General features: G+C 45.6%; 1 protein-coding gene across 9 annotated transcripts in view; it reads left to right on the top strand.

The window, feature by feature from the left end:
• The window catches only part of PLEKHA7 (pleckstrin homology domain containing A7), a 214642-nt gene that overhangs the window by 143121 nt on the left and 44343 nt on the right, over window positions 1-27178 (top strand). For all 9 annotated transcript variants that reach the window (XM_082628641.1, XM_082628642.1, XM_082628640.1 and 6 more), the window contains 5 exons: window positions 96-200; window positions 3041-3113; window positions 4511-4611; window positions 8218-8393; window positions 21808-22278. In XM_082628641.1, the coding sequence (XP_082484767.1) occupies window positions 96-200; window positions 3041-3113; window positions 4511-4611; window positions 8218-8393; window positions 21808-22278 (926 nt within the window). The remainder of the gene's footprint in view (window positions 1-95; window positions 201-3040; window positions 3114-4510; window positions 4612-8217; window positions 8394-21807; window positions 22279-27178) is intronic.

Genomic DNA, 27178 nt, shown 5'->3' with positions numbered 1-27178 from the left:
GGCACAAGGAGCCTACAGCCCTCCTATCATGCAAATGCTTTTTGGGCCTCCCCAAATCCCCCCTGCTGCTAGAGTTCAAGTCTGCTCTTTCCTAGATCATAAAGTCCAGCAGTAAAGTCCACAGCTTTGGGAAGAGGGACCAAGCCATTCGGAGGAACCCCAATGTTCCAGTGGTGGTGAGGGGCTGGTTGCACAAGCAGGTGAGGAGACTGAGGAGGGAGGGGTGGCAGGGAGGTAGTTCTTGCTGAATTCCTTCCTTACCCTGACCCCCGGGAACTGGGAACAGGCTCATAATAAACTTTCTGTTCCTGAGTTTGTCTGAGGCCAGTAGATTCTGCCCCCTGTGCTAAGCGACTTGCTGTTCGTTTTTGTGAGTCTGGCAGTCTGCTCAGTGGCTGCAGTTTCCTTCCCCAAACCCACTTAACCGCTTTGGTTCCCAGTGCTCTTGGCTGTCCTGGGACTCGGGCCCAAGTGTGGGTGGGTCAGTATGAATCCAGCCTTACCGCCAATTCTCTGCCAGCACTTGCCTTCCTGATGTGAAAGAGCCTTTGTTATCATTTGCCTGAAAAATCCCATCTTTTCCTTTCCCCCAGTCTAACACACATACCTAGCATCCTAGCACCTCAGGTTCCAAATCAGCCAAACTCAGCTCATTGTCTCCTCACCCCTTACCTGTCTTTTTCCCCTAAACTGTTTTTTCTGGATCTTGGTGGGGGTACCACCATTCTCCCAGGCACCCAGGTTAGAAGCTTCAGCACCATCACCAGCTCCTTCTCCCACAGGCCATCCTTCATTTCTAGCTTCACCACACTTCACCACAGCTTCACCAGAGGCAGTTGTTCTGCCTCTGGTCCTCTGGCCTTGGATAGGCTGTGAGCTCCCAGGGTCAGAGAACACGTCCCTTTTGTCTCCTTCCTTCTCTTCTTGCCATCCATCCATTCATCTACCCACCCACCCACCCACCAAGTGCCTGCCGTGTTCTAAGTGCTCTCACGGCAATGACAAAGAGATGAGTAACATGTGGTTCCTGCCCTTGAGAAACTCATGTCATAGTCTGCAGGGGGAAACATAGAAACACCTCTCACGTGTCATGTCATCATCCAGCACAGTCTCTCACATAGCATATTATCCAAAAAAACACAAATTCTGAAAGCAATGATGTACATTTTTACCAAAGACTTTGTGGGAAAACAGAGGAAGACATTACCTTTCACACCACACAGAATAAATTCCTAAATGTCCCCTTGAAATCTCCCACAGCTCTCCAGCCTCTTCTGGCCAGTACTCCTCTGGCACCCTCTCTTAATGATTCCCTCTTCCCTCACAGCTCTGTTCTCATTCTCTTTTCTTACCTGAGTAATCTAACCCTCTGACTTTTTCCACTTGCATCCCCGTCTCCGTTAAACAAAAGGATGCTCCTTTGAAATGTGGAGGTAGAGGGAAGGTATTGTAAATAATCATTCTCCCCAACAGACACCCCCTGGCCCAGGCTCCTTGGCTGTGCTGTAGCTGTAACCAAGGTCTGTGTACAGTGCTGTGGGCACACAGCAGAGAGAATGTAGCTATGCTTGGGGGAGTCCTGAAAGGCTTTCCAGAGGAAGTGACATTTGAAGCACATGTGGAAGGATGGAGAAGAGCTTTTCAAACAAAGCAAGTATCATATGCCAGATCACCTGGTTAATGCAGAAGATAAAACCAAAAAATGCAGGAGCTTAGCAAGTTTTTAACACTTTAGTAAATGGAGAATGAATAAAATTTTTAAAAATTTAAGCCTGTCAAAAACTTTTGCAGAAGGAAGACCATTTTAACAGCTAAAAATGGCTCTGGAATTTTCCTAGGTTTGGGAGAAAAGTGACCCTAAAACTACTATTTTCCTACCCTAGCCATATTTTTCAAAAATTTTCACAAGAAAATCCAGGTCTTTTTCTGTTCAAAGGAAGGAAAAACACAGCAAAATCAGTCCTTTGTGGTAGATAACTGAACTTAGTCAAATGAGAACTTTGCTTCATTGATTAATTAGCTAATTTGAACTCTTTGTTTCATACTATGTAAACCAATTTTCTAATCAGTATAAGTGAAGGTATTTTACAGTGTAGCACCTGAATCAGTGAATGAATGAAGGAAGGAATAAATAAATAACTTCCCTTTTGTTAAAAACTGATTTCTTGGGGGCTTCCCTGGTGGCGCAGTGGTTGAGAGTCCGCCTGCCGATGCAGGGGGCATGGGTTCGTGCCCCGGTCCGGGAAGATCCCACATGCCGCGGAGTGGCTGGGCCCGTGAGCCATGGCCGCTGAGCCTGCGCGTCCGGAGCCTGTGCTCCGCAGCGGGAGAGGCCACAGCAGTGAGAGGTCTGCGTACCGCAAAAAAAAAACAAACAAAAAAAACAAACTGATTTCTTTCTTAATGGATGAACTGTATTTTTGGGTTTTTTTGGCCACACTGCGCGACATGTGGGAGTTCCCCAACCAGGGATCGAACCCGCGCCCCTTTTAGTGGAAGCGTGGAATTTTAACCACTGGACTGCCAGGGAAGCCCAAGAACTGTATTTTTGAATTCATATTTTCCTTTCTAAAAGGAAGATGCTTATGATATACTAGTCTGTTTATAGGAAGCAAAACTTCCTGGGGATAAGCCATCATTGGATCTAAATTTTAATGTCCTATTCAAAGAATGGCTATACAGTAAAAACTTACTAATTTATTTCGGGCTTCCCTGGTGGCGCAGTGGTTGAGAGTCCGCCTGACGATGCAGGGGACACGGGTTCGTGCCCTGGTCCGGGAAGATCCCACATGCTGCGGAGCGGCTAGGCCCGTGAGCCATGGCCGCTGAGCCTGCGCGTCCGGAGCCTGTGCTCCGCAATGGGAGAGGCCACAACTGTGAGAGGCCCGTGTACCGCAAAACAAAAACAAAAAACTTATTAATTTATTGAAAGAAAGAGTGAATATGGGCAAGTCTCGGTTCCAGAATCAGATTGTACATGACTGGGGAGGGGGAACAGTATGCTCAGATATTGCCCTGATTAGTTTCCTTTGCTTTGCAGGACAGTTCTGGGATGAGGCTGTGGAAGAGGAGGTGGTTTGTGCTTGCTGATTATTGCTTGTTTTACTATAAAGGTGAGCTGAGGCTCAGGCCACCAAGGGGTCTTTGTGCCGGAGGGGGTGGTGAGGTGATGCAAACGGTGGTCTTCTCAAATCCAGTGAATGGACCAGTGGCCTGAGCTAATTGATAACCTGTTAACCTGCCAAAGTGTTCACTTTTACATATGTGCATGGTTGGTGATCTCATGTTTACCAGTCCCAGCACTGGAAGTGCCATTTGTTGAGTTAAAATAATAGAATCTGGTTTGCCTTCTACTTAAGGTCTCAAGATCTGGAGGTTTTCCAGCTTCTGCCCCACTTGGGGCACAGGCACACCTTTGATTCAATCTGGAGAGATGGGAAGAATAGGTGAACATTATATTTTGTAACCTGTTATCTGGATTTATCCCCTGTTATTGGACGGGCAACTGGTGAATTAAATTGGCCATATGAACATTTGTGGAGCCCCAGTACATAGAATTAGGGGCTGTGCAAAGGTGAGAAGGAAGTAAGGCTCAAAATATGGAGGAAGAGATAGCCTAATTTTAAGACAAGGCTAGGTTTTGGAAGACATCCAGAGTGCTTAGGCAGTTCAAGAGGAACAAGAAGCCAATTCCATATTGGAGAACTTGGGCAGGCTCCTCAGAAGAATTAGGGCTCGAGTTGGGCTTTTTAGGATGGGTAGAGCTTTGCCCATGTGTAGGGGGAAGATGGGCATTTAGGCAGAAGAAACAACTTGATTAAAGTTCTAGAAGCAGAAGAAAGTGGAATGACAGACCTGCAAAGCCAGAGTGAGTCTTGCATGGAGCACACACTAGGAGATAAGGCTCAGGAGGTGGGTAAGAGCCAAAATGCAAAAGGGCTGTGACACTAGGCAGAGGAAGTTGGGCTTCATTCTGTATCCAGTGGACAGTCAGCAAGTGCCTTTGGGTGGGAGAGCAGTGGGACCAATTCTGTCGTTAGGAAGTTACCTCTGGTAACGGAGGTGGTTTGGGGGAGGAAGAGAATAGACATCAAAGGATATTTCACACCTGCTCTAACATTGCCTATGAGGTGTGTACCACCCAGAATTCCCTTCCCCATCCTTTACGAAAGTTTAAATATCACCCTCTGAAGCCTTCTCCACTTCCCCAGGCTGTGTGCCACTCCTGTCTGTGTGTTCCTGCAGCACTTGGTATACCTCTGTATTTCAGGAGTTAGCAGGTCGAGCTGAGCGTGTTTACATGCCTGTGCCCCTCCTCGGGGAGAGGGCCCTGTCTGATTCACCTGTGTAGTTCCAGCACTAGCACAAAGGTCCCCAGAGCACCTGAATGGGCGATCCGTGAGTGCAGTCATCCTGGGAGAGATAAGGAGCCTTGAACTAGGGCAGTGGGATGGACCAGCCCAAGGAAGGTGCCACAGAAGGTTATTCTGATTTGTATTTCCGTTCAAAGACAGCCGAGAAGAAGTGGTCCTTGGGAGCATCCCTCTGCCCAGCTACGTGATCTCAACAGTGGGCCCCGAGGATCGCATAAGTCGCAAGTATTCCTTTAAGGTACTGGCCCCGCTCCTCCAGTGCAGCAATTCCATCCTAAGAAATGCTGTGTTCCCCAGAATGGCTTCACAAAAGCAGTTGTTTCTGTTGGGGGTTGGGGGGAAGAAGTTAAGAGGTTGAGCGTTTCAGACTCATGTTAACAAAGTTATAAGTTCTTTAAACAAACAGTATCACATCACAGTACTTTCATTTGTATCTTAGCTTTTGAGTCCTCCAGCCTAGCTTAAGTATTTAGACCCCTCTTTTCCTGTTGCTATTTCTGTGACTGGTATCAGCACAGCCCTCCTCATGCTTTCTTACCACTGTCGCTGTCCTCGGTGACTCCAGAGTTGCTGTGGGTTGAAGATTCTGGATCCTCCTTCGCTTCATGTTGCATGATATGGTATTGCCTTATTTCTGTAAAACCTTTTGTGACTGAGAACTACTTTTACCCATGTTACCTCATTTGGTGCTTGTCGGGAGCCTATGAGGTCAGGATCATTAGCTTCATTTTATAGATTAGGAACACGAGGATCCGAGAGCTGAAAAAACTTGCCCACAGTCCCAAAGTTGGAAGATGATGGAGGCAGATCTCCACCCTGAACTGTCCTCTTTCAGTTGCATTACAGGGAGGGAGGACAATTTCTTTCTCTTCTTCTTTGCTTTTCTTCCATGTCTTACTCTGGCCACCCGTATACACATTGCAGGAGGTGGGAGGTGGTTTCAATTAATGTTTATTGTTATCATTTTAGGAATACTGTTCTATTAAATTGTTCAGAGCCTCTCTTGCTTATTGTTGGCTCTGAAAACATTTTGTTCGTGGGGTGTCACACTGGTCTTTTGCAGCCTGAAAGCCTTCCTCAGAAAAACCTTCCTTTCTAGGGTTTAGTGTTGCTACTGGGCAAACAATTGGGATAACGCTGTTGCATGTGAATTTGGGGGGGTGGGGTGGACAGAGTTTGGGATATCCTCAGAGTAACTGATTATAATAACTATATATAGTTCATCTTAACACTTCATTGGGAGGTGTGAAAATACATTCTAGGAAAACATCTTTTATGTGTCGTACATTCTTCTTCTTTTTTTTTTTTTTAAATAGGCTTCACCAAGAGTGTTCCCTAAATATATTTTCTGGGAGACAGAAGGCATGCATGTTTGGGGGGATGGTTGGGGTCTTCAGGGCCTGAGAAGGGAGAAAAGCTATTGTAGACAGAATGGGTGATGTTTAGGTGGTCCTCCAGACAGGGCTGTGGTTTCCTGAGTGTGAAAGGGTTCCCTTCCCTTCGGGCTGCAGTGTCATTCTTTTAGGAACCTGAGGATGGGCCCTGGGACAGTTCAGGATCCATGTTCTTGGGCATCCTGAGGAGTGTGCAGTATTTTGTGTCCTGGGCCTTATGCTTGCCTCTGATGTCAGTTCTTCTCAGTTTGCAGAGCTGAAATTCTCTGACTGTTGCTAGGGCACCTTGCCTGAGATTGTTCAGAGTATCTGTAGTGGTACATAGGCAGAGCCTAAAGGGTCATGTGGGCCTCTCTTGTCTGTCTTCTCTAACTGTACTCGCAGCCAGGCAGCTCCTAGGCATTGTCAGGGAGCCAGGGCACTAGATGCACCCTGAGGCTCCGCTAGGTCTGCAGGACGAGCCAAGCAGGGCTCTCGGTGGCCTTTAGGAGCCATCGTTCCCCTCCACCCCCACCCGCCTTGAGCTTTAGTCACAGCCTGGAATGCGCTGAAGAGTTCCCCAACTCTTACTTACTTGTCCTTTAGATGTCTGCTCAGGGGCCACCTCCTCCAGGAAGCCTTCCTTAAGTCCTCGGGTTAGGTACTTTTCTTCTGAACATCCACAGGTCTGGTATCACTGCACTATAAATGGTTGATTACCCGTTCAGAGCTTTCTCCAGGAAAACTAACCATCAGCTAGTTCTGCCAGGGTAGATGGGGCTAGTCCCATTTTGCAAACAGATAACATGGAACAGTCATGTGTAGTAGGAGTTGTGGTGAATGACACTCCTTATACTTCCCAAGTTAAGGTCGGTTCAGGCTTACTTCTGTTTCATGTTTAGTCCTCTGTAAGTCAGTGATTGTTCACTGAATCACCTTAGCTTACTCAAATAAATGCCTGCCCCAGAACCTGCTGTGGAACCCTTAGCTGCAGGCCGAGTTTGCCTGGACTCCCTTGGCACTGGGCTGGATGGATTCAGATATGTGAATGTCACAAGCAGGCCCGTATTTAATATCGTTTTTGGACCTGGATGTTAGGCACGTGAGTGGAGAAGTGAATGCTGACAGTTCATCTGAGAGGTTTTATCCATGACCATTGGTGATTTTAGAAACATGTCATTTTCCAGATTCTGTTTAGTTCTCTCATTTTGCTTTCCCTGACTGGTCCTTGCATGGCGTCTATCTGTCATTCTGGATCCAGATTATCAGACTAGTGATCTGTATCAGACTCATTTCTGGATAGAGCCTGAGAGCACTGTACAGAGAAGCTTGGACTCAGAGTCAGACGTTCCTAGGTGTGAATCCTGCCTCCAACTTTTCATTCATTCCAAAAATATTTATTGGGCACCTACTATGTACCAGGCACTGTTCCTGGGGATATAGTCATGAACAAAATAGACAGAGTCCCTGCTCTCATCGAGTTTATATTCTGCAAGGAAGAGACAGATGATAAACAAGCATGTAAAATAAAGAATACCAGGTAATAGGTGCTGTGAAGAATCTGTGACCAAGCGTGGAAATCTGGGAAACTTACTTAACTTCTCAGAGCTTCACTTACCACATCTGTAAAAGAGATTCTGTTCCTTCCTTATAAGGCTGTTGGGATTAAAATGAGATTAAAGTCACAGAAGTACCTAGGAGACACATAGTAGGCACTCTATAAACCTTCCTATTTCCACATCATTTTCCTATGTGGATTTGGTGAGCTTTTTCCTTGCAAATTTAAAGGACCTTGCTTATCAGAGCACAAGGGGGAAAACCTCTTGTTCGCAGTCCATTGCAGTTGCTTTTCCCAGTACCTGTGGAACATGTGAAAGCACCTTGAGGCTTCCTGACGTATAGTAGGTGTGCCAGGGTCTTCAGTCAAGTGTTAGACTGCTCAGCTGAACTTTGTATTGCCTCTTTGGCAAGACAAAAGAGCAGCTTCCTTGATGGTTGTACATCATGTTTCATGCCCATGCAGGAAGCAGAGTGAATATCTGCACCGAGCTGCCTGCTGTTGAGCAGCTGATTTTTGAATCAATTCCAGTCAGCAGGTGCTTCAGAAGAACCAAAACAGGGATTCCCGAGAGTCTGCTTCTATGGAATGAGGGTTTTTAAAAAAAATCTCTTTCTCAAACCTTGAATTGACTGTGCGCCCCTCCCTAAGTGGGAGTAAGATAAGTAGGAAACAGGTACAGCTGCGGGGCTTTTGCTGTGGGGAGCAGACACAGCTGTTCCTAGGCCTGGCTTCACCAAGAAAAGGGAATCCAGCCCGTGACGTTTTTTCCAGGTGTGGAAATAAGCTGGGTGGTGCGTGGGCTTTTAGTCTGGAAGAAGGGAGAACCTGGCCGGGGCGTTTCTGGTTTTTGCTCCTGGAAGTGAGACGCGCACTAACCTGTCTGACCTGGGTTTCCGTCTTCTCCCTCCAGGCCGTGCACATGGGGATGCGAGCACTCATCTATAATAGCTCCACCAGGGGCTCTCAGGCCGAGCAGTCAGGCATGAGGACCTACTACTTCAGTGCCGACACCCAGGAGGACATGAACGCTTGGGTCAGGGCCATGAACCAGGCTGCACAGGTGCTATCTCGATCGTCACTGAAGAGGTCAGTCCCCATGGAGGGTCCCTGCCAGAGCGCTTCCTGCACAGGTGGGGGAACCCAAATAAGAACTCTAGGATGCCCAGAATTCCACCGTTCACTCACTCTTATTAAGCATTGCCCTCTCTTTGAAGACCTTTTAAATGGTGACTTCTTCCAGGAGGAGACTGTTTACAGGGCCAGCACATGCTGCCGGCAGAGCTGGAAGGTCCCCTAGGAATTATCTAGTCCACTGTCCTCATTAAACAGAGAAACAGGAAGGGCTGGGAGGGTGAAATGACTGCCTGGGATACACAGCCTTGGTACCTGGTTGTATGTTTCTCAGTCTTTCTTCTCTTGAGTGTGGTGGAAAGGAAACCCTTGGGGCTAAGATTGGGGAGGAGGGAGCGGACAGACAAGAAAGATCTTGCAAACTGGAAACATGCCACCGACGGCCCACCTCGTGGTTGGGAGCTGACTTGGGAGCTGTCTTCCAGCTGCCTCTTCCCTCGAGTGGGCCAACCAGGGTACCATCAGGGATCTTGAAGTTCCTGAGTCTGTTGACTGTGGGTGATTCCCTGTGAGAAAGCAGAGGAGAAACATGAGTGGAGTCATGGGCTTGGAGAAGGTGGGGTAGTCCTGGAAAGTCAGGGTGCCTTTGGCCAGTCCTCATCTGACATGAGCCCCGTTCTTCACTCTCTGGACACCTTGCTCTGCTTAGAGGCCTCTTTGAAAAAGATCTGTTAGTGAGGCCTCAAAACAAGAGTAGTGTCCTCCAGCAACCTAAAGACAAGATTCTTCAGTAACTGCAAATGGGTTTCACGTGGGTGTTTTTATATTGTCCACCTTTTCCAACTCCTGTGTATGTGCTTTTTGTTGTTAGTGGTACTTCCTAGCTTCATGATATCTTTCCTGAGATGATCAGACCTTTGATATAGAGAGTGACCTCCCTCAAGAGACCAGGTTTGGGTCAGGCTGTACCCTTGGAGCTTCCTAGAAACTCAGTCGAGCGTTTGTCATGCTGGGGTTTTTTTTTTCTGTCTATTTTTCAGTATCCTAGGCTTCAGGTGGGAATCATCTTTGTATATTCTGCACGCCTGACATATAGTAAGCTCTCAAGTGTCTGTTGAGTGAGTAAGTGAGAGATTGGGAGAATGAATGAATATGTTGAACAGAACAGGACCAAAGACTGTCCTGGAGGTTTCCCCGTGGGCCCTGAATCAGTAACTCTTAACTACAGGTATTCAGTCAGGTTTGCCTCTGCTTCTTAGCATTGTCATCCTGCCTGAATTTTTCTGTTGTGTCCATAATGATGATATGAAAGCCTGTGCCATTAACCTGCAGGCACTCTGTTCAGAGTGACATTGGCATTTCCACCTTCATCCTAGGAGAAGGAAACTGGGCAGGTTTGACACGACTTACTCCTAGTGTACATGCTCACTGTTTCCTAGTTTTTGTTGTTCATTCTTTTTTTTAAAAAAATTATTTATTTATTTATTTGTACATACATACGTGCGATAAGTGAAGACATTCCCTGGCGGTCCAGTGGTTAAGATTCCACACTGCCAATACAGGGGGCACAGGTTCGATCCCTGGTCAGGGAACTAAGATACCACATACTACGTGGTGCGGCCAAAAGAAAAAAAAAATCAACACAATAAAGGCAAGAAAAATTAACAATTAAAAAAAGATGCAGAAAATAAAGAGAAATATCCTTGGTCACCTTCCCAGGGTTACCTCTGTTACCAAGTTAACATGGATCCTTTTAAACTATTTTCCATTCATATATGTGCTTATATAAATATAGAGGGGTTTTTTGTGCTTTCTTTATAGCATGAATGATATTGATCTCGAAAATCATTCGGTTTCGGTGTATATGGGCTACCTTTATTTTCGACTGTTGTATGATACTTCATAAGGTAGAGGTACCATAATGTATTTAAGCATGTGCCATATCTTGGATAGTTTATTTTTTGTCCTCTTTTACTGTTCTAGGTAGTTGTGTAATGAAAAACTTTCTACAAGCCTCTGTGTGTGTGAGGCTTTCAGATTGCTAGGTCAATATACAATGCATTTTAAATTTTAATCAATACCACCAAACTGCCCTTTAAAGAAAGCTGTATATTCCACTAGCGAGAGCGCTCATTTCCCCACATCTTTGCCAACAGTTGATATTATCAATCTTTTTCATTTTTGCTGAGCTGCTGTGTAGATAAATGGTATCTGGTTATTTTAATATGTATTTTCATGATGGTAGGGACCTTTTATATTTATTGACCACTTGTATTTCCTCTGCACTGAATTGCTGGTACCTATTCTCTGCCCATTTTTCTACCGAGTTGCTTGCTTTTCCTCGGTGCTTCCTTTCCTACATGTGCTGATATCTGCCCAGTTAGGAATGCAGCTTAGCCTATTGCAGAGGTTGGTTATAGGCTCTCCAGTCTTGTTATTTAGTCTGTAATATTCTGGCATTTTCCCTGTTCTCTTGGATTCCTCAGAGATCACCTGAGAGGTTTCTTGAGCCCATCTCCGAGTTCCCTTAGGGCCCTGGTGTGCTAACAGCTGGGCCTTTTCCATCTTCCTCCCCACCTTGGTCTTTCAGTCTCTCTTAACCAAGGTTGTTCTCTTATTCATGATGAAGTTCATTCATCTTGATGAAGATAAGGAACTAAATCCAGAAGTTGAAGAATTCAACTTTATTTGTGCTGTGGTCATCTTCCCAAGCAGAGATACCTATGTCTCATATTTTTTTTTAAGTTCTCCCCTTCTTTATTTTAATTCTTAGAAAATTTTGTTTTATTTTACTTTGCTTTAAATAAACAAACCTCAGTCCCTTCTAGACTTTACCATTTCTGTAGGCATTCATGTAGGCCCATTCCACTGGATTTGTATTTTATCTCTGCTTGATGCATTTCTTGTGTCCTTTTATAACGTGAGCTCTGAGAGCTCCCTGTGTTTTTACATTGGTTTCTTTCTACCAGCAATGTTAAATGGGTTCATTCTTGTGTCCCAGCTTTGCTCAGTTCTTCGTGCCTGACTAGGGCACTGGGTCAAAGATAACTTGAGAATGAGATCAGGCTTAATAGGAAAAAGTGCTGTGATTGATAAGTGATGTCTGCCTTGAACTGTTCAGGATGAATTTGCTAGCTGAGATTAGGATTTTGTTGTTGTTGTTTTTTTACTTTTTCCTACCTGAAGATTTTGTAATTAACTATCAGATTTTTGTTTTAGAGGGGCTCCTTCCCTTCTCCACTGGGCTGCCTTCCAGATCTCAGGCCATTTTTATTGTCCCTAGCTTTTTTTTTTTTTTTTTTTTTTTTGCGGTACGCGGGCCTCTCACTGTTGTGGCCTCTCCCTTTGCAGAGCACAAGCTCCGGACACGCAGGCTCAGCAGCCATGGCTCACAGGCCCAGCCGCTCCACGGCATGCGGGATCTTCCCAGACCGGGGCACGAACCCGTGTCCCCTGCATCGGCAGGCGGACTCTCAACCACTGCACCACCAGGGAAGCCCCCTAGCTTTCTTCTGAACTTTTAAAATGTGTTCTTACTATGCTCTTAATAAACTCTTAAAATCCCATAATCATCTTTGCCCAAGGTTTCTTCCCCATTTAAAAAAAAAACAACAACTTGTTATACCTTCTGACGCAGCTGAAAAGCAGAATAACATTTCCTCTTAATTTTCTGAGAGATGAAGTTGTCAGCCAAGGAAATTCAGACTTATTAAATGTTCTATTTTACCAGAATAAGATGTTCAGACATTTGGTTAGTTAGAAGTATTCATCATGCAGGACTACATCTTGCCTCTCCTCCACTTTGGTGATCTGCTCTGCAAAACCTCCATCTCTGTTACGTGGGTGGCCCCAACCATAGCTTTTTGTTCTCTCCCTCCTTGTTTCTCACCCAAAAGCTTCTATCCTTATTCATACAGGCAAACGCTTTCTTTATGAATGTGGTACATTAGGACTTCTGACTGTAGGTAAAAGAAAATGCAAATTTACCTTAAAAGGGGAGGAATTTATTGATTCATGTCAATGAAAAGTTCAGGATAGCTTCTAGCTTTAGAAACAGTTGGGTTCAAGGCTCAGACAGTATCATTACAAGTAATTCTCTCAAGCTCTGCCTGCCTGGGCTGGATTCATTCTTAAACTCCATGTGGAGGTCCCTGGCATATCTAGGACCTGGTGGCTAGATAGCTGCAGTAGCCCCAGACTTGTGTTGTCCAAGTTAAGTTCAGCAGGAAAGAGCCAGAGTCTTATCCAGAAGCTCTGAGGTCTTATTCTGATTAGACAGGCTTAGGTCACATTGATTCCCAGAATCACATACTGTGGCTAGGGAATGCATGTACTGATTGGCACAGACCTGGGATACATGCTTCACTTCTGAGATCTAGACCATGGGGACTGAGAGCCAGGTAGGGGTGGATTTCCAAGTAATACTAGGGTTATGGGCAGAGGAAGGAGAAATGACTTGATGGGGTGTGGTAAACAAGATGCAGGCAACCAATATCCAGGCCACTTCCTACTGTATCAATTTCTCTTGCCTTAAGTACTAACTCCTCCCAGGGTTTAGTCTCTGAAGTTGGGTAGACCGGGGTTTAAATCCCAGCTTTACTACTTTCTAGCTGTGTCACTTGTGCGATTTCGGTATGCTTTTTAAACCTCAGTTTTTCTAAGTTATCGGATTTTTGCAAAGATTAAATTAAATGAGTGTATAAAGTGCTTACTTTGCACGTTGCCTAAGACATAGTTGATACTCCATCTCAGATATGCTAGCTTCCATAGGGTTTGGTTTAACAATGTCATTGGGTCTTTTTCCTTTGCACCCTTCCAGGTTCATCGTTAGTCCTCTGGATTACATTGATGATGAATCTCCTGTGAGCAAATCATACTCTCTCCCTTGCCAGGATGTGCCCATCCCCTAGCAGTGTGAGTTGTGGCTCAGCAATCCAGGCTGCCTCCAGCGCTGTCCCTCAGCCTGCCCCTCGCCGCTCTCCTCCTCCAGCCTCTTCCTACATCCTCTAACCACAGAGGGTGCTGAGCACCCTTGCTGCACCTCCTGCCTTTGTCCTCTTGTTTCCTACACAGGCTTCAGGGTCTCTTGATAGACAAGTATTCTTGAGCCCCCAGCCCTATGCTGTAAGGAGCACCGAGCACTGCTGCCAGAGCCTCCCCTCTACCTCCTTCTGTCCATAATTTCTTCTCCCCTATTTCCATGTTCTTCCACTTACCAGACTTTGGATTCTGGTTTTTGATTCTCTACAGCCTCCTTGAAATTCGTCTTCTGAGTTCCCCCCTGTTGAACTGGTTATTCTTCTCTTGTCTAAGGATGTCTTGTTCTTTCCAGTAAGCTAAAGCACTAAGCAAGGAGGTCAGCTTGTCATTACAGTTCACAAAACTGACAAGCAATTCAGACAGGAGGGGCTATCGGAAGACAACTTATCTCTTTTTATCAGTTTCCAAACCTCTCTGTGGTGGTCTGTGGTGTAACTATAGTCCTGTCTTGGGACTGAAGGAACTTATAGCCTAGTCACCTTTGGCATAAAATCCAATCTCCTTAGTAGGATCCCTGCCTGAGTCTGGTCCCTGCAGATGTCTTTGGCTCACATTATGCTATTCCTTATCCTCTCGGCCCCAACCATACTCAAGTTATTGAATTGGGTGCATTTGTCTGTACTTTTGTCCACTTAGTCTTTAATTCTACAGTTATTTACTGAGGGCATATTGTGCGTCAGACACCGTTAAGCATACTGAGAAATACAGCAGTCTTCAATAGAGAGGCAAAGTCCCATGCATTCTTGGGTGGGTGGGGGGAGAGAGACCGTATCCAGGCAAACAAATCAACAGGATGATTTTCTGTCATGATCTATGCATGAAGGCAGTAAAATGGAGTGATGAGATGGGGAAGGACTAAGGGGCAGGGAGTAGCCACTTTTGTTTGGGGGATCGGGGGAGGCCTCCATATGGGGAAGGTGTGGAGGTGAGGCCTGATTGATGCAAGAAAGTTGCATATGTAAAACTTCGAAGAAGAGGGTTCTGGGCAGAAGGTGTGGCACTTACAAATGCCCTGAGGCAGGAATGAGCCCGGTTTATTCAAGGAACAGAAAGCTAGGGAGTTGTGGCCGAATCAAAGCGAGCTAGGGGGAGAAGAGACTGTGGTGAGCTCTGGCAGGTAGATGGAGGTCCATATCGTGAGGCCCAGGATCCCTCTGGGCCTTGCTCATCTGCTGCCCTGGCCCTCACCCTTATTAGGACAATTCAGCACAGCCTTCAGGTCCTAGCCTATGCATATTTCTTCCTTCTTTGACCCTCAGTGTGTCAGATGCCTCTGCTTATAGCACTCTTTCGTTCCTTATGCATAGAACTTTCATGTTAAAGTTATGTTGACCTGCTTTCTCACCGTCACCCTGCTAGACTGTACGCTCCTTGAAAATGAGAATAGTCCTGGCACATAGTAAGCGTTCAGTTAATGGATGGGTGTGTGGATGTTTGGCTGGCTGGGCACGTGGGTGGTTGGATGGATGAAGAAAACTTCTACCTGTAAGATGTTCAGATAAGAACTTGGGGTGTCTGAGAGCAGTCTGAGCCCTGCTGTGTGATTGATTGTGGGGAATCAGCCTGCTCAGAAGTGGCCCACACGTTTCTGGCTATCTACACTCTCTTCAGAGCATGGAATCCTTGGCCTTCCAAACTCTGATCACTTTGGTTAAAGTGTGGCAGGACAACACCTGAGGTTGGACAAGCCCCTTGGACCCTTGACAGAAGTAATTTATAGACATGTTTTCAGCCCAGGTGCAGGGCTTTGGGGTTGGATCAGATGGAATTTGAGTCCTGCTTATGTCACTGGTTGCATGATTCAGAGCAAGTTGCTGAACCTCTCTGAGTTTCACTTTCATTACCTATAATGAAACAATAATATCTCTAGCTTTGTGCAATGATAAGAAGAGATAATATATTTAAAGTGCTTAGCTTAACTTACTTTTGCAGTTAGTAAGTGCTCACCATAGTCCCTCTCTTTCAGTAGAGACAATTTATTGTAAGTAACCTGGTGCTCATGTGAGTGCCCTCAGCCTCTCTGGGCTTGACAGTACTGACCTTGCAAGATTGTTGTAGGGATTAGAGATGGCTATGTCAGGTTCCTGGCACACAGTAGGACGCAGCATATAATAACCAAGCATTGGCCACAAAAAATGAATGACCCAGACTGTAACTGCCGTAGAGAGATGGGAAGTGAGTGAGCTTGGTGCGTGCCAGAGCTCCAGACGGGCTCGGGTTGGGCTGTGACAGTTGAGCGTTACTTACCCAGCTAGAAGGAAGAGGGAAGGATTCTCCGGGCAGGAATGAACAAAGTGAGGCGACCTGGCAGCCATTATATATCTTTCCTTTCTTCTTCGTCTGGTTTGTCAGGTTCTTAAAACTTCACGGGGGACTTTGCCAATAGCCACTCTGCTGAGGCAAGTGACAGCCTCAGGTTCAGGAGTCTGGTGTTTCATTTATCCTTCAGTCTCACTCTTCTCTGGGGGAGGACAGGCCCTCTTCTTGTTTATTTAGAGCAGAGCGTGAAAGGCAGCAAGTTATCTTCCCCTCCCAGGGGAACTGCCCTATTTAACTCTGGGGAAAAGTAGAAACCAATTCCTGTCTCCATTTCTCTCCAGCTATTTCCTTCCTCAAATCTAGGAACTAATTCAACTGAGCAAGCCTGCCTTCATGCTCCCTAGAGACTTTGGACCCATTCTCTTCAGCCTTTTATACAAGTCTATGGACTGTGCTCAGGGTGGGTTCTAGCTTTTGAGCCCACTGTCCTGAGCCTTGGGGTCAGTGCTCAGGAACTTCTGCCCTTTACCTGGCTCAGACCAAACTCTCTAAGGATATCAGTGGCCTGACCCTTGTTCTTGGGCTATTAGTTTGGTCATTTAGGTATGGTGAGTAGGGAGGGATCCTCCAGTGGGATTGCAACAGAAAGACTGTGTCTGCCAACAGGACCAAGGTCCAGCCAAGCTCCTACAAGCTGTTGTTCCTTTTCTCACCCAAGTCTTTGAATGAGATTTCAGGTGTGTGTGTGTTTAACATTAAGATAGAAGTAAATATTGTTCCTTATTTCCTGGTGAGATAAAGGGTTTGGAGGCAGAATAAAATAATAGCGTACAACTGCTTGGTATGATCTGTTTACTTCCAAGTTCTTGTGAAGGACAGGAATAAGATAGAAGTATCCTCAGTCTGAGATAGGTGCTCTTCCCACTTGCAGGAGAAAACAAGGATTTTCTCTAAGCAGACATAAAGCATTGCTGTGATGTGCTGAAAATGGGGGGGCCCAGTCCCTGCCAATGATGGGCTCAGCCCCTTGTATCAGTTAGGGATTGCGTTTGGTTGCCAGTAATAGAACAACCCAACTTAGGGTGGCGTAATCAAATTGGGTTTTAGTTTTCTCACTAGCAGGGATCCAGAGTCAGTTAATTTGGGCTAATATAGTAGCTCCATGATGCTGTCAGGGACCCAGGCTCTTTCTCACTTTCTACCCAGATTTTGGCAGGTGGCTTTCGTCCTCATTTTTGTCACCTTGCAATCCAGCATAGAGTCTAAATTCCAGGCAGGAAGAAGGGAAGGGTTAGCTAAGAGAGCTACGTGTTCCTTCTTTTAAAGGCTTTCCTGGAAGACCCATCCAGGAATTTCTGTGCACATCTTATTGGCCAGATTTATGTTACACCGTCAGCTCCAAGGGAGGTTAGGAAATGTAAGTTTTTTGTTGGGTACATTGCCACTTTGAAAAAACTGGGGCAAGGAAGAAGGAGGGAATAGATATTGGAAGCCAGGACATTTGCATTTGAGGACACGCTATGTGCCAGCCCCGGTGCGGTGCTCTTTCTGTGCATTGTCTCCTTTAATCCTCAAAACGACCCAAGGAGGCAGGGGTTGTCCCCATTTTGCAGATGAGGAACCTCAGACCAGAGAGGTCAGGGACTTGCCCAAGGTCACCCAGCTTCTATGGGCCAGAGCCAGCTCTTGAATCCAGGTCTGACTGGCTCTAATCCTATGCACTCTGGGTTTGTCAAGCTTGAGAAGTGACACATGTGGCCAAAATGGTCACCAAATGTCAGGAATTCCCTGTGTTTTTGAATAGTCACTGATTCCGGGTGCTCACAATGATAGTAATGACCTGCACAAGAAAGGCTTGTGTCATCTTAGCTGAACATCTGCTTCTCTGAAGTTGAAACCATCGCTGAAAGCCAAGGAATACTTCATTCTTTCCCACCACTGTGCTAAATTGAGCCTTGCAAATCTGTTGTGACAGATCTGATTTGAGAAGTCATGTGTTACATTGGAGGGAATGCAAGGAGACAGGGAGAAGACCAAAAAACACTTTTGCCTTAAATCCTGTAACTTACTAAGTTAAATGTTTGTCAGGTAAGGTGGGGGAGTCGGGAACATTCCCTTCACCTTTCTTACCTGCAGCCAGAGCCTGAACGTTTTGGACACAAAGGCATACTCTCTGAGGTGAGTCCCAGCAGCTGTGGAAATAGAAGCTGTTCATAACCCCGAGTATTAGGGCCTAGAAAGTTGCCAGGTAGCAAGCAGACTACCATTCTTTTAGCCATCCTCTAAAGGTTTGTTTTGCAGTAAATGCTGGTGTCAATCTGAGAAAAGGGTTTATCTTTCTCAATCAACTTTATATTCAGGACGTGTTGGCATGTATTGGCGTGTGTACACTCATATGTACACACACAGTAGGGACTAATATTTGTAGTTACAAGTTAATTCCAAGGTTAGTAAAGACTGGCAAACTCCGTGATTTGGGGTCAGCTTATGAGAACAGTATTAAATGTGGTTACCATGATTAAATCAGGCTTTAGGATTGTCTGGGTTTGACGGCAGAGGCTATTTTCTCTACTACTTTCTTATATCCCCTAGTGCCTGTACCAGTGGGGATATATAGGTTCTCAATAAATACATGGAAGTTGATTGGTAAAGAAAGAAAAATCCCCGTTACAGTTGGTTCGGCTAAGACATGGTACCCACGACCCCTGGGTTCTGAGGTTGAAGAAATCCTCTTATTTTATTTTATTTTATTTTAAAATTTATTTTATTGAAGTATAGTTGGTTTACAATGTTGTGTTAATTTCTGCTGCACAGCAAAGTGACTCAGTTATATATACATTCATTTTCATATTCTTTTCCATTCTGGTTTATCACAGGATATTGAATATAGTTCCCCGTGCTATACAGTAGGACCTTGTTGGTTATCCATTCTATATGTAATAGTTTGCATCTGCTAATCCTAAACTCCCAATCCATCCCCACACCTCCCCACCCCCTGCAACCATAAGTCTGTTCTCTATATCTGTGGGTCTGTTTCATAGATAAGTTCACTTGTGTCATATTTTAGATTCTACATATCAGTGATATTATATGGTATTTGTCTTTCTCTTTCTGAATTACTTCACTTAGTATGCTAATCTCCAGATCCATCCATGTTGCTGCAAATGGCATTATTTCATTCTTTTTAATGGCTAAGTAACATTTCATTGCATATATGTACCACATCTTCTTTATCCATTCATCTGTCGATTGAAGAAACCCTCTTTTCCCTTCAATTCTAATGTCATCCATTTAGGTGCATACTCGTTTTACTACATGGCTTTTATTACAAGGGGCTGTTTATCTTTGTGGTGGGAATAACAAGGAGGTACAGTTACTTCGGTCTCACAATTGGAGTAAGCAGGTTATAAAGCTTCAGTATCTTGGCTGGGGTGTGACCCAGAGGGCAGCCAGAGCTTTAATCTTCTAGACAGCAGCCTAAGCACACCACTAAGGGGTGGTTTCCTGAATTTGAGAAACAGTAGAGAAGATAAAGGCCAACTTAGATGACTTGAAGGCTGGGGTTACACTGATGTGGTGATGGGAGGGAGGATTAAAGGAAGAAAAGAAAGACAAAGTTAAAACCTGTAATGTGTACATTGTGGAACGGAGTTGTCCCTTTAAAAACTTATGGTAAGAATTGCTTTTTCTTAAAGTGCAGGTCCCTGAATATTTCCCATATGTTCTACTATTTGAGCTTATAGACTCACTGGACTTTAGGAATGGAAGGGTCCTTGGAGATCACCATCTAAATATGTCATTATAAAATGATGTAATAGGACTCCTTCTGCTATAAGTAATGGAGACCAAACTCAGACTAGCTTAAGTGAGAAACAGAATATATTGATGCCCAACCAAAAAGTCCAAGGATATATCTGGTTTAGGTATGGCTAAATGTAGGAGTTCAGGTCAAGTCTTTAAGATTCTATTTCTCTCCATCTGCTTTTCTTGGTGTTGGTTTCACTCTCAAGTAGCTGCTTCCCATGTAGTCGTAGCAGCTCAAGACCAGCTCCAACCAGAGTCCTAGAGCTAACTCTGATTGGCCTGGATTGGGTGATGTGTCAGCCTCTGAGCCAGTCACTGAGACTTTGGAGCCTCAGCTCCACAGGGACTTGTAGAGTCAGCAGCACCTTTTAAACCACAAGGACTGAGCGTGGGGGAGGGTGATCCCCAAATGAAAATTGAAACACTGTTAGAAGAAGGGGTGGGAGATGGGGGGGAAGATGTCCCCTAGCGAGGGATAGAAGGAGGTCCAAACAAGCTTCCCCCCCCCCACAAAGCTTTGGGTTTTCATGGAGAAGTCACGAGTACATGGACATGATATGTGAGATCGCTTTTCTCAGTTTCCATGCCTAAGTTAAGGCCAACAGTTCAGCCTGCACACACTAAGAAGCAGACCTGTGTTAGGGTTTGTATTTTCACTTTACATTGACATTTTAACCAGCTCCCTGACTGGATTGATCTGCCCTGAATCAGTGCTGATTATTGGTAGCTGAGGTTCTGAGGTATGTTGCAGGGACACCTGAGGTCTGGCCACAGAGATGTAAATGCAGCAGCATTTCCATTGTTCGTTCTCCTGTTGAAGTGGAGAACCCTCAGGCTTGGCCATTTCAAGGAGTGATGGATGTCTAGACCAGGACCTTTTTACCAAGGAGCACAAGTCGACCAGCTGCCCATTCAAGGTTCCCTGGTAATTTTTCTGGTCCTTCTGAGCTAGGCTGGAGTGGGTTCCCCCGCCTCCCCAGTCTAAACTCTGCTAAGCTCATGGAGCTGCTGCTGTTGTCTCTCTGGTATCAAGTAATGAGGAGGCAGACATAACTAGGACCCAAGGAGGTGGGGAGAAAGGCAGCTTCCAGTGCGAGGTGGGCCATGAAAGAAACCTGCCCTTCTCTATGCCTCAGAAGCTCTTTAGCCTCGGTTCACGTCCTCCCCTGTCATCCCCACCCCGTTCTCCTTTGCAGCTTCCAGGTCTGCGTATGTGCAAATCATGGACATGCATTTGGCGAGGCAGTAGAGAGCAGTGGCTACAGCACATGGGCTCTGCAGTCTGCCTGGGATTAAGCCCCGGTGTCTCTCTTTCCCAGCAGTATGGTCTTGGGCAAATCATTTATCTTCTCTGTGCCTCAGTTTCCTTATCTCTGAAATCTGACTAATAATTCTTCAGAGAATTGTTGTCAGGTCAGTGTTCTTGCGTTCCTGTTTGAGCAGTTCCCCGACAAGATAGATAAGTAGTTATATAAAGAGATTGCTGGGCTTCCCTGGTGGCGCAGTGGTTGAGAGTCCGCCTGCCGATGCAGGGGACACGGGTTCGTGCCCCAGTCTGGGAAGATCCCACATGCCGCAGAGCGGCTAGGCCCGTGAGCCATGGCCGCTGAGCCTGCGTGTCTGGAGCCTGTGCTCCGCAATGGGAGAGGCCACAACACTGAGAGGCCCGTGTACCACAAAAAAAGAAAAAAGAAAAAAAAAAAGATTGCTGTGCCAATTCTCTACTCACCATCTTGGAAGAATGTTAATTATGCTGCTAATTGTACTTTGGGCTGTGCTGGATGCCAGTGGGAGAGACCCTGGGCTCAGGAGCCTTCTATCCAAGCTGACCTGCCCCAGACAGACAGGTGGACAAACAGCAAAAGGGAAAGGCATGAGAATACCACATGTACCATTTATTTGTTCATTGGTATTTATAGAGCTCCCATTCTGTACCATTATTTCATGGAAGGTCTGGGCATACAATGAATGGCCAGCTGGGCCTCTGGCCTGAAGGAACTCATAGTCTACTTGGGCGCTAGATGAGTAAACATGCAGTTATGGTCCAGTGTGATTAGTGTGATAGTGGGGTCAGCTGAGATCCTGATCTAGACTGGGGGTGTGTGTGTGTATGGTGGCTTCCTGGAGGAGGTGACGTTTAAGCCAGATCCCAGAGGAGTAGAAGTTAGGCCAGCAGAGTAAGGGAATAGGTATGAAAGGAGCTCCAGGCAGAGGGAAGAGCCCATGCAAAGGCCTGGAGGTAATTGGAGTGTAAAGTGTATCCTTTGGGAAGTCTTGGCTGGGGGTTCCAGTCTGGATCGGGCTGAACGTGCTGCTTTCATTGCAGGGACATGGAGAAGGTGGAGCGGCAGGCGGTCCCCCAGGCCAACCACACAGAGTCCTGTCGAGAATGTGGCCGCATGGGACCCGGACATGCAAGGGATTGTTCTCATCGCAACCACGAGGATTCCTTTGGATTCGAGAGGCGGGAGCAGGAGGAAGACCGGTACCGCTCCCAGAGGGACCCACTGGAGGGCAAGCGGGACAGGAGCAAGGCCAGGTCCCCATACTCGCCCGCCGAAGAGGATGCCTTGTTCGTGGATTTACCCTGTGGCCCGAGAGGCCAGCAGGCTCAGCCCCAAAGGGCAGAGAGGAACGGTGTGCTGCCTGGCACATCTGGCCCAGGAGAGCAGAATGGGACTGGCGGGTACCAGCGGGCCTTTCCTTCCAGGACCAACGCTGAGAAGCACAGCCAGAGGAAGAGCAGCCTGGCGCACGTGGAGCAGTGGGCAAAGGCCCAGAAGGTGGACGGCAGGAGGTCAGTAATGGACTCAGGATCACTGCCGCTAATGAGCATAAAAATGTCATAAGAGTAGCTATCACTTACCCAGCACATGCTGGTACATGCTGGCCTTAAACTCTACCTCTGTTATCTCCATAAATCCCTGCAACAGCCTTGCAAGGAGGGGCGATAGCCTCAATTTATAAACAAAGAAATTGGGGCTTGGAGAAGTGAGGGAACCTGCCCAGGGCACACAGATAAGCAGCAAAGGCAGAGTTTAGACTCAGTCCGTGAGCCTCCCATGTGCACACGAGATTATATCGGGGGTAGGGGTTTCCCATTCCCCAGGGAGCGTGCCTTGAGACTGTCGGCATGTAGACAGTAACTGATCTTCTCCTCTTGCTTAGCTACTTCTCTGCATCCGGGAAATATTTGTAGCAGCTAGAGTAAATACAGATCCATGTTTAATTCCAGGCACGTAGAGAAGTGCTCAGGCACTGTTGACATTAAGCTTTATTATACCCATTCCTTCAAGAAGTGGTTTTAATTATTTAGAGGGAATGCATCTCTTGCTATTTGCAAAGCACTATCTGTATTTTATTATAATTTTATTTTATTTATTTTTTTTGTGGTACGTGGGCCTCTCACTGTTGTGGCCTCTCCAGTTGGGGAGCACAGGCTCCGGACGCACAGGCCCAGCGGCCACGGCTCACAGGCCCAGCCGCTCCGCGGCATGTGGGATCTTCCCGGACCGGGGCACGAACCCGTGTCCCCTGCATCGGCAGGCGGACTCTCAACCACTGCGCCACCAGGGAAGCCCCTATTTTATTATAATTTTAGATTAATTAGGACACATTTGTGAATGTGAAGAATTCAGGATCACTCAGCTTCCACATTGTCCTTAGAAGCCACTGTGTGTTGTCTTCACTTTGAAGACAGCAAATCTCCCTTGCCATCCTCAGGCTTCTAAAACAAACCTCAGACTGGAGACGAGATAGCAAAGTCGTGGTGCATTCAGAAAGCCCGCCAAGGTCTGGAGGGGCCACAGTGGATGTGTCAGAGCTCAGGCCAAGTCTGCCACAGGCCTGATACACATGCTTTAAAGTGCCACTCTCCATTCTCCCTGCTGTGAGGCCCACACTTTCCACTGTGGGGTCTGGAGGCGGTGGTGCTCCAAGGGGAATAGGCTAGGCCTCTTTTTAGGTGGGTGGGGCTGTTGTGAATATGTGGGTGTCGTATGCATGTGTGGGTTGTGTAGCTTCTTTAATCTGGTCCAGGTGGGCTATTGTGAGGTTAGGTGGTGGAGAACTCACTGGGAGTTAATGGAAACTCCCTAAGCAGTTGGTAGACATTGTTGTGGGTCAGACTAGGAGAAGGAAGGCCCTTTGTGTTGTAGCTAAGATACCTTCCCATTCCCTCCTGGGACAGACCAGGTGTCAGTTCTGTTTGATCAGATTTTGTGTTTTATTGAAAATAGCTACTGCCCAAGAACACAGAGGAGGGAAGCTGCTGTTCTTGGTGCTGGGCTAGGTGGACCTCCTAGGAGGTAGTTCTAAGTGACCTTACTGCTGAGTGAGATTGGAAAGCTGGCAGGGGTTGTATCGTGCAGGTCCTCATAGTCTAAGGTAAGGAATTTGGATTTTATTGGAAAAAGCAATAGGGAGAGCCACTGGAAGGTTTTAAACAGGTAAATGATGTGATCTGATTCACAAAGAAGATAAGAGCCTAGGGGAGAGGCTGTTGCAGTAGTCCAGCATGGTGCCAATGGAAATAGAAAGAAATAGATTTGAGGTACATTTTGCAGGTTGAAACAGAAAAGCTTGTCAGTGAATTGGATGTGCAGGATGAGAGAAAGGGAAGAGGAACAAGGATGACCCCTTAAATGTTGACTTAACAACCGGGTGGTTGCTGAGATGGGGAAGGCTTAGGAACAAGTTTTGGGGGCAAATCGGGGTTTCCATTTTGGGGACTTTTAAGTTTGAGAAACCTATTAACTATCCAGTGAGGGAGGTGTTAGGTTAGGCACTTGGATATGGATTGTGGTGTGGAGGTTTGACATTTGGTTGGACATGCTGATTGGGAACAATCAGTGCATAAGTGGTATCCCAGCTTGGATGTTAGCAACAGAAGGGGGATCCAGTAGAGGAGACAGTGTGTCAGAGAGAAGCTACTCGTGATAAGTTAGCTGTTTCCTTTTATATGTATTGATAGCAACTCTTAGGAACTGAAGTCGGTATGGGGCTGACTAGGGCAGGTAAAAGCAGGAGAAACCAGAAATAGAAGCAGATAGAAAGGGCATGAGTTTGGCCCTGTTAAGCCTGTGTTTCCTACTGAAGAGTCTGGATTTAATCTTGAAGGCCCATGAAAGCCATTGATGGACTTAAAACAGGAGCATGGCATGATAGTTTCTAATATTTAGGAGGGTGGTTTGAAGGGTGTCGGCAGGGAAGAGGCCTCAGGAGATTTTTCAGACTACATATTCCTTACCTCATCACAGTTGTCACACAGCAGGTCCATGAATATGGTGAAGAAATTTCCCAGGCTCTTCTGATGTACCCCACCCAAAATGAGAATGGCAGTTTTAATTACCCCTTGTTTAAAAAACTTTTTTAAATTAAAGTAATACCTGTATATAGTTTTAAGAATTTAAGTAGTATGACCCCATCCATCCCTATTCCTGATTCCACCACCTTTGAGGCAACCACTTTCAATTCTTTTAGTAGTTTTATGTATTTATCTCTAGATTTCCAAATAAGATAACTAAAGAAACAGCAGTATGTTTTCAGTTTTATTTATCTATCGACATTCTACTCTAGATGATAAAGATTCAAGTCTCTTATTCCCCCCCTCTACCTTTCCTTTCCAAAGACACACTTAGCCTTATCCCAGCTTCATAATATAGTTATAGCATAATTTTTGTTTAGATCACTAGTCAGTTTCTACATTATTGTATAATGTGAAGTATAAATATTCACAGCTGGGCCATGTAGTATACAATAATTAAATTTCATTTGTGGTACAATTTTTTATTTTCTGGTATTGATAATTTTCAGGCTTATAGCTTGCTTAGTTTTCTCTGTACCCATTATTAATTCATCACCAAATTCATAGCTAGATGTGTAAATCTCTCTTTGCTCAGTACCCTCAAATAATCAGTAATCTACTTACAAGGTAAAACACCCAAATAAGACCAATGGGTAAATCCTGAAAAATAAATGTCCTCCTATTTTATTTCAGAAACCTAGATCTACTCCCCAAAGACCAACCACTATATCAAAAACAAAACAAAAATCCATGTTCTTCATCTTGCTTTGTTCCACTTAATATATCAATAAATATATCGATAGATATTTTAAGATATCTTGGCTATCTGTATCAGCACATATAGACATATTATTAATTTGAAATGGTCAGAGTATTGCATTGTATGCATCTACAGTGATCTTTATACAATTTCCCTATTGATGGCTAATTAGGTTGGTTATAAACATTTGCTATTACAAACTATGCTGCAGTGAATATCCGTGCTTAATTGTCTTTGCAAACAAGTGCAGGTATACTTGAAGAACAAATTACTTGAAGTGGAATAACTAGGTCGGAGGATAAATGTGATTTTAATTTTGATTGATATTACAAAATTGACCTTCAACAATGCTGTTTGAGTTTATACCCCACCAAGTGTCCCTGTTTCCCCACCCCACATCATCTCTGAAAACTACTATTTTAGGTTAACTGCTTGCTCTGGTGACCATATAGAAGACGGTTATATGGAGAAGAGTCTGGAAAGAACATGACCAAGTGTGAGGTGGTCATATTTTGGGTAGGAGGCGAGGAAGACCTAAACAAAAGCGGTAAAGATGGTGAGGATTGTGAGGAGGGGATGGATAGGATACATAGACCTTGAGATTGGGTAGGTATAGGGCTTGGGAAACTGATTCATCCAGGGCTGGAAGGTGAGGAGGGCCACAGATGGAGTTGAGGTTAACGTTCAAGTTTGATTTGGTTAATAGGTGCATGTGGCGCTGTGCACAAGATGTGAGCATGGGAGAAAGAAATGAGCTTGAAGAGGAATGTGGTACCTGTGGAGTGGCCAGGTGGAGATAAGCAGTAGGTTATAGGGAATGTGGGTTCAGCTTAGGGAGAGATTTGGAAGTCATTGCCCTAGAGGTGGTAACTGATGCCCTGGCAGTAGTCAAAATCACTGAGGGTTGAATGCTTAGAGCAGTGGTTCTTTTTTTTTTTTTTTTGTGGTACGTGGGCCTCTCACTGTTGTGGCCTCTCCCGTTGTGGAGCGCAGGCTCAGCGGCCGTGGCTCACAGACACAGCCACTCCGCGGCATGTGGGATCCTCCCAGACCGGGGCACGAACCCATGTCCCTTGTATCGGCAGGCGGACTCTCAACCACTGTGCCACCAGGGAAGCCCTAGAGCAGTGGTTCTTAATCGTGGCCGCACAATTTGGTCATTTGAGGCCCTGCTCAAGAGATTTTGCCTTATTTGGTCTGGGGCAAGGTGAGGGCATCAGTCTGTTTTAAAAGCTCTCCAGGTGGAGGGAGACGCAAGAGGGAAGAGATATGGGAACATATGTATATGTATAACTGATTCACTTTGTTATAAAGCAGAAACTAACACACCATTGTGAAGTAATTATACTCCAATGAAGATGTAAAAAAAATAATAATAAATAAATAAAAGCTCTCCAGGTGATACCAGTATATGAGAGAGGTTTGACATTTACTGAGGCCTGGGTCCCATGCTGGAAAATCTGATTCTGATGATCTGAATTTCAGCCTGGACATCAGGAGTTTTCAAAACCCCCGCTACCCCTGGTGACTGTAGCATGTAATCAGGGTTGAGAATAACTTGCTTAGAACAATAGCAGAGGGCCAAAGGCGGAACCCTGAGGATCTCCAGTCCAAGGGGGTGGGCAAAAGCAG

The sequence above is a fragment of the Mesoplodon mirus genome, assembly GCF_964341445.2.
Source record: "Mesoplodon mirus genome assembly, chromosome: 7".
Lineage (NCBI taxonomy): Eukaryota > Metazoa > Chordata > Mammalia > Artiodactyla > Ziphiidae > Mesoplodon > Mesoplodon mirus.
Note: the sequence above shows the minus strand (reverse complement) of the source record. Positions and strands in the feature narration are given on the sequence as shown.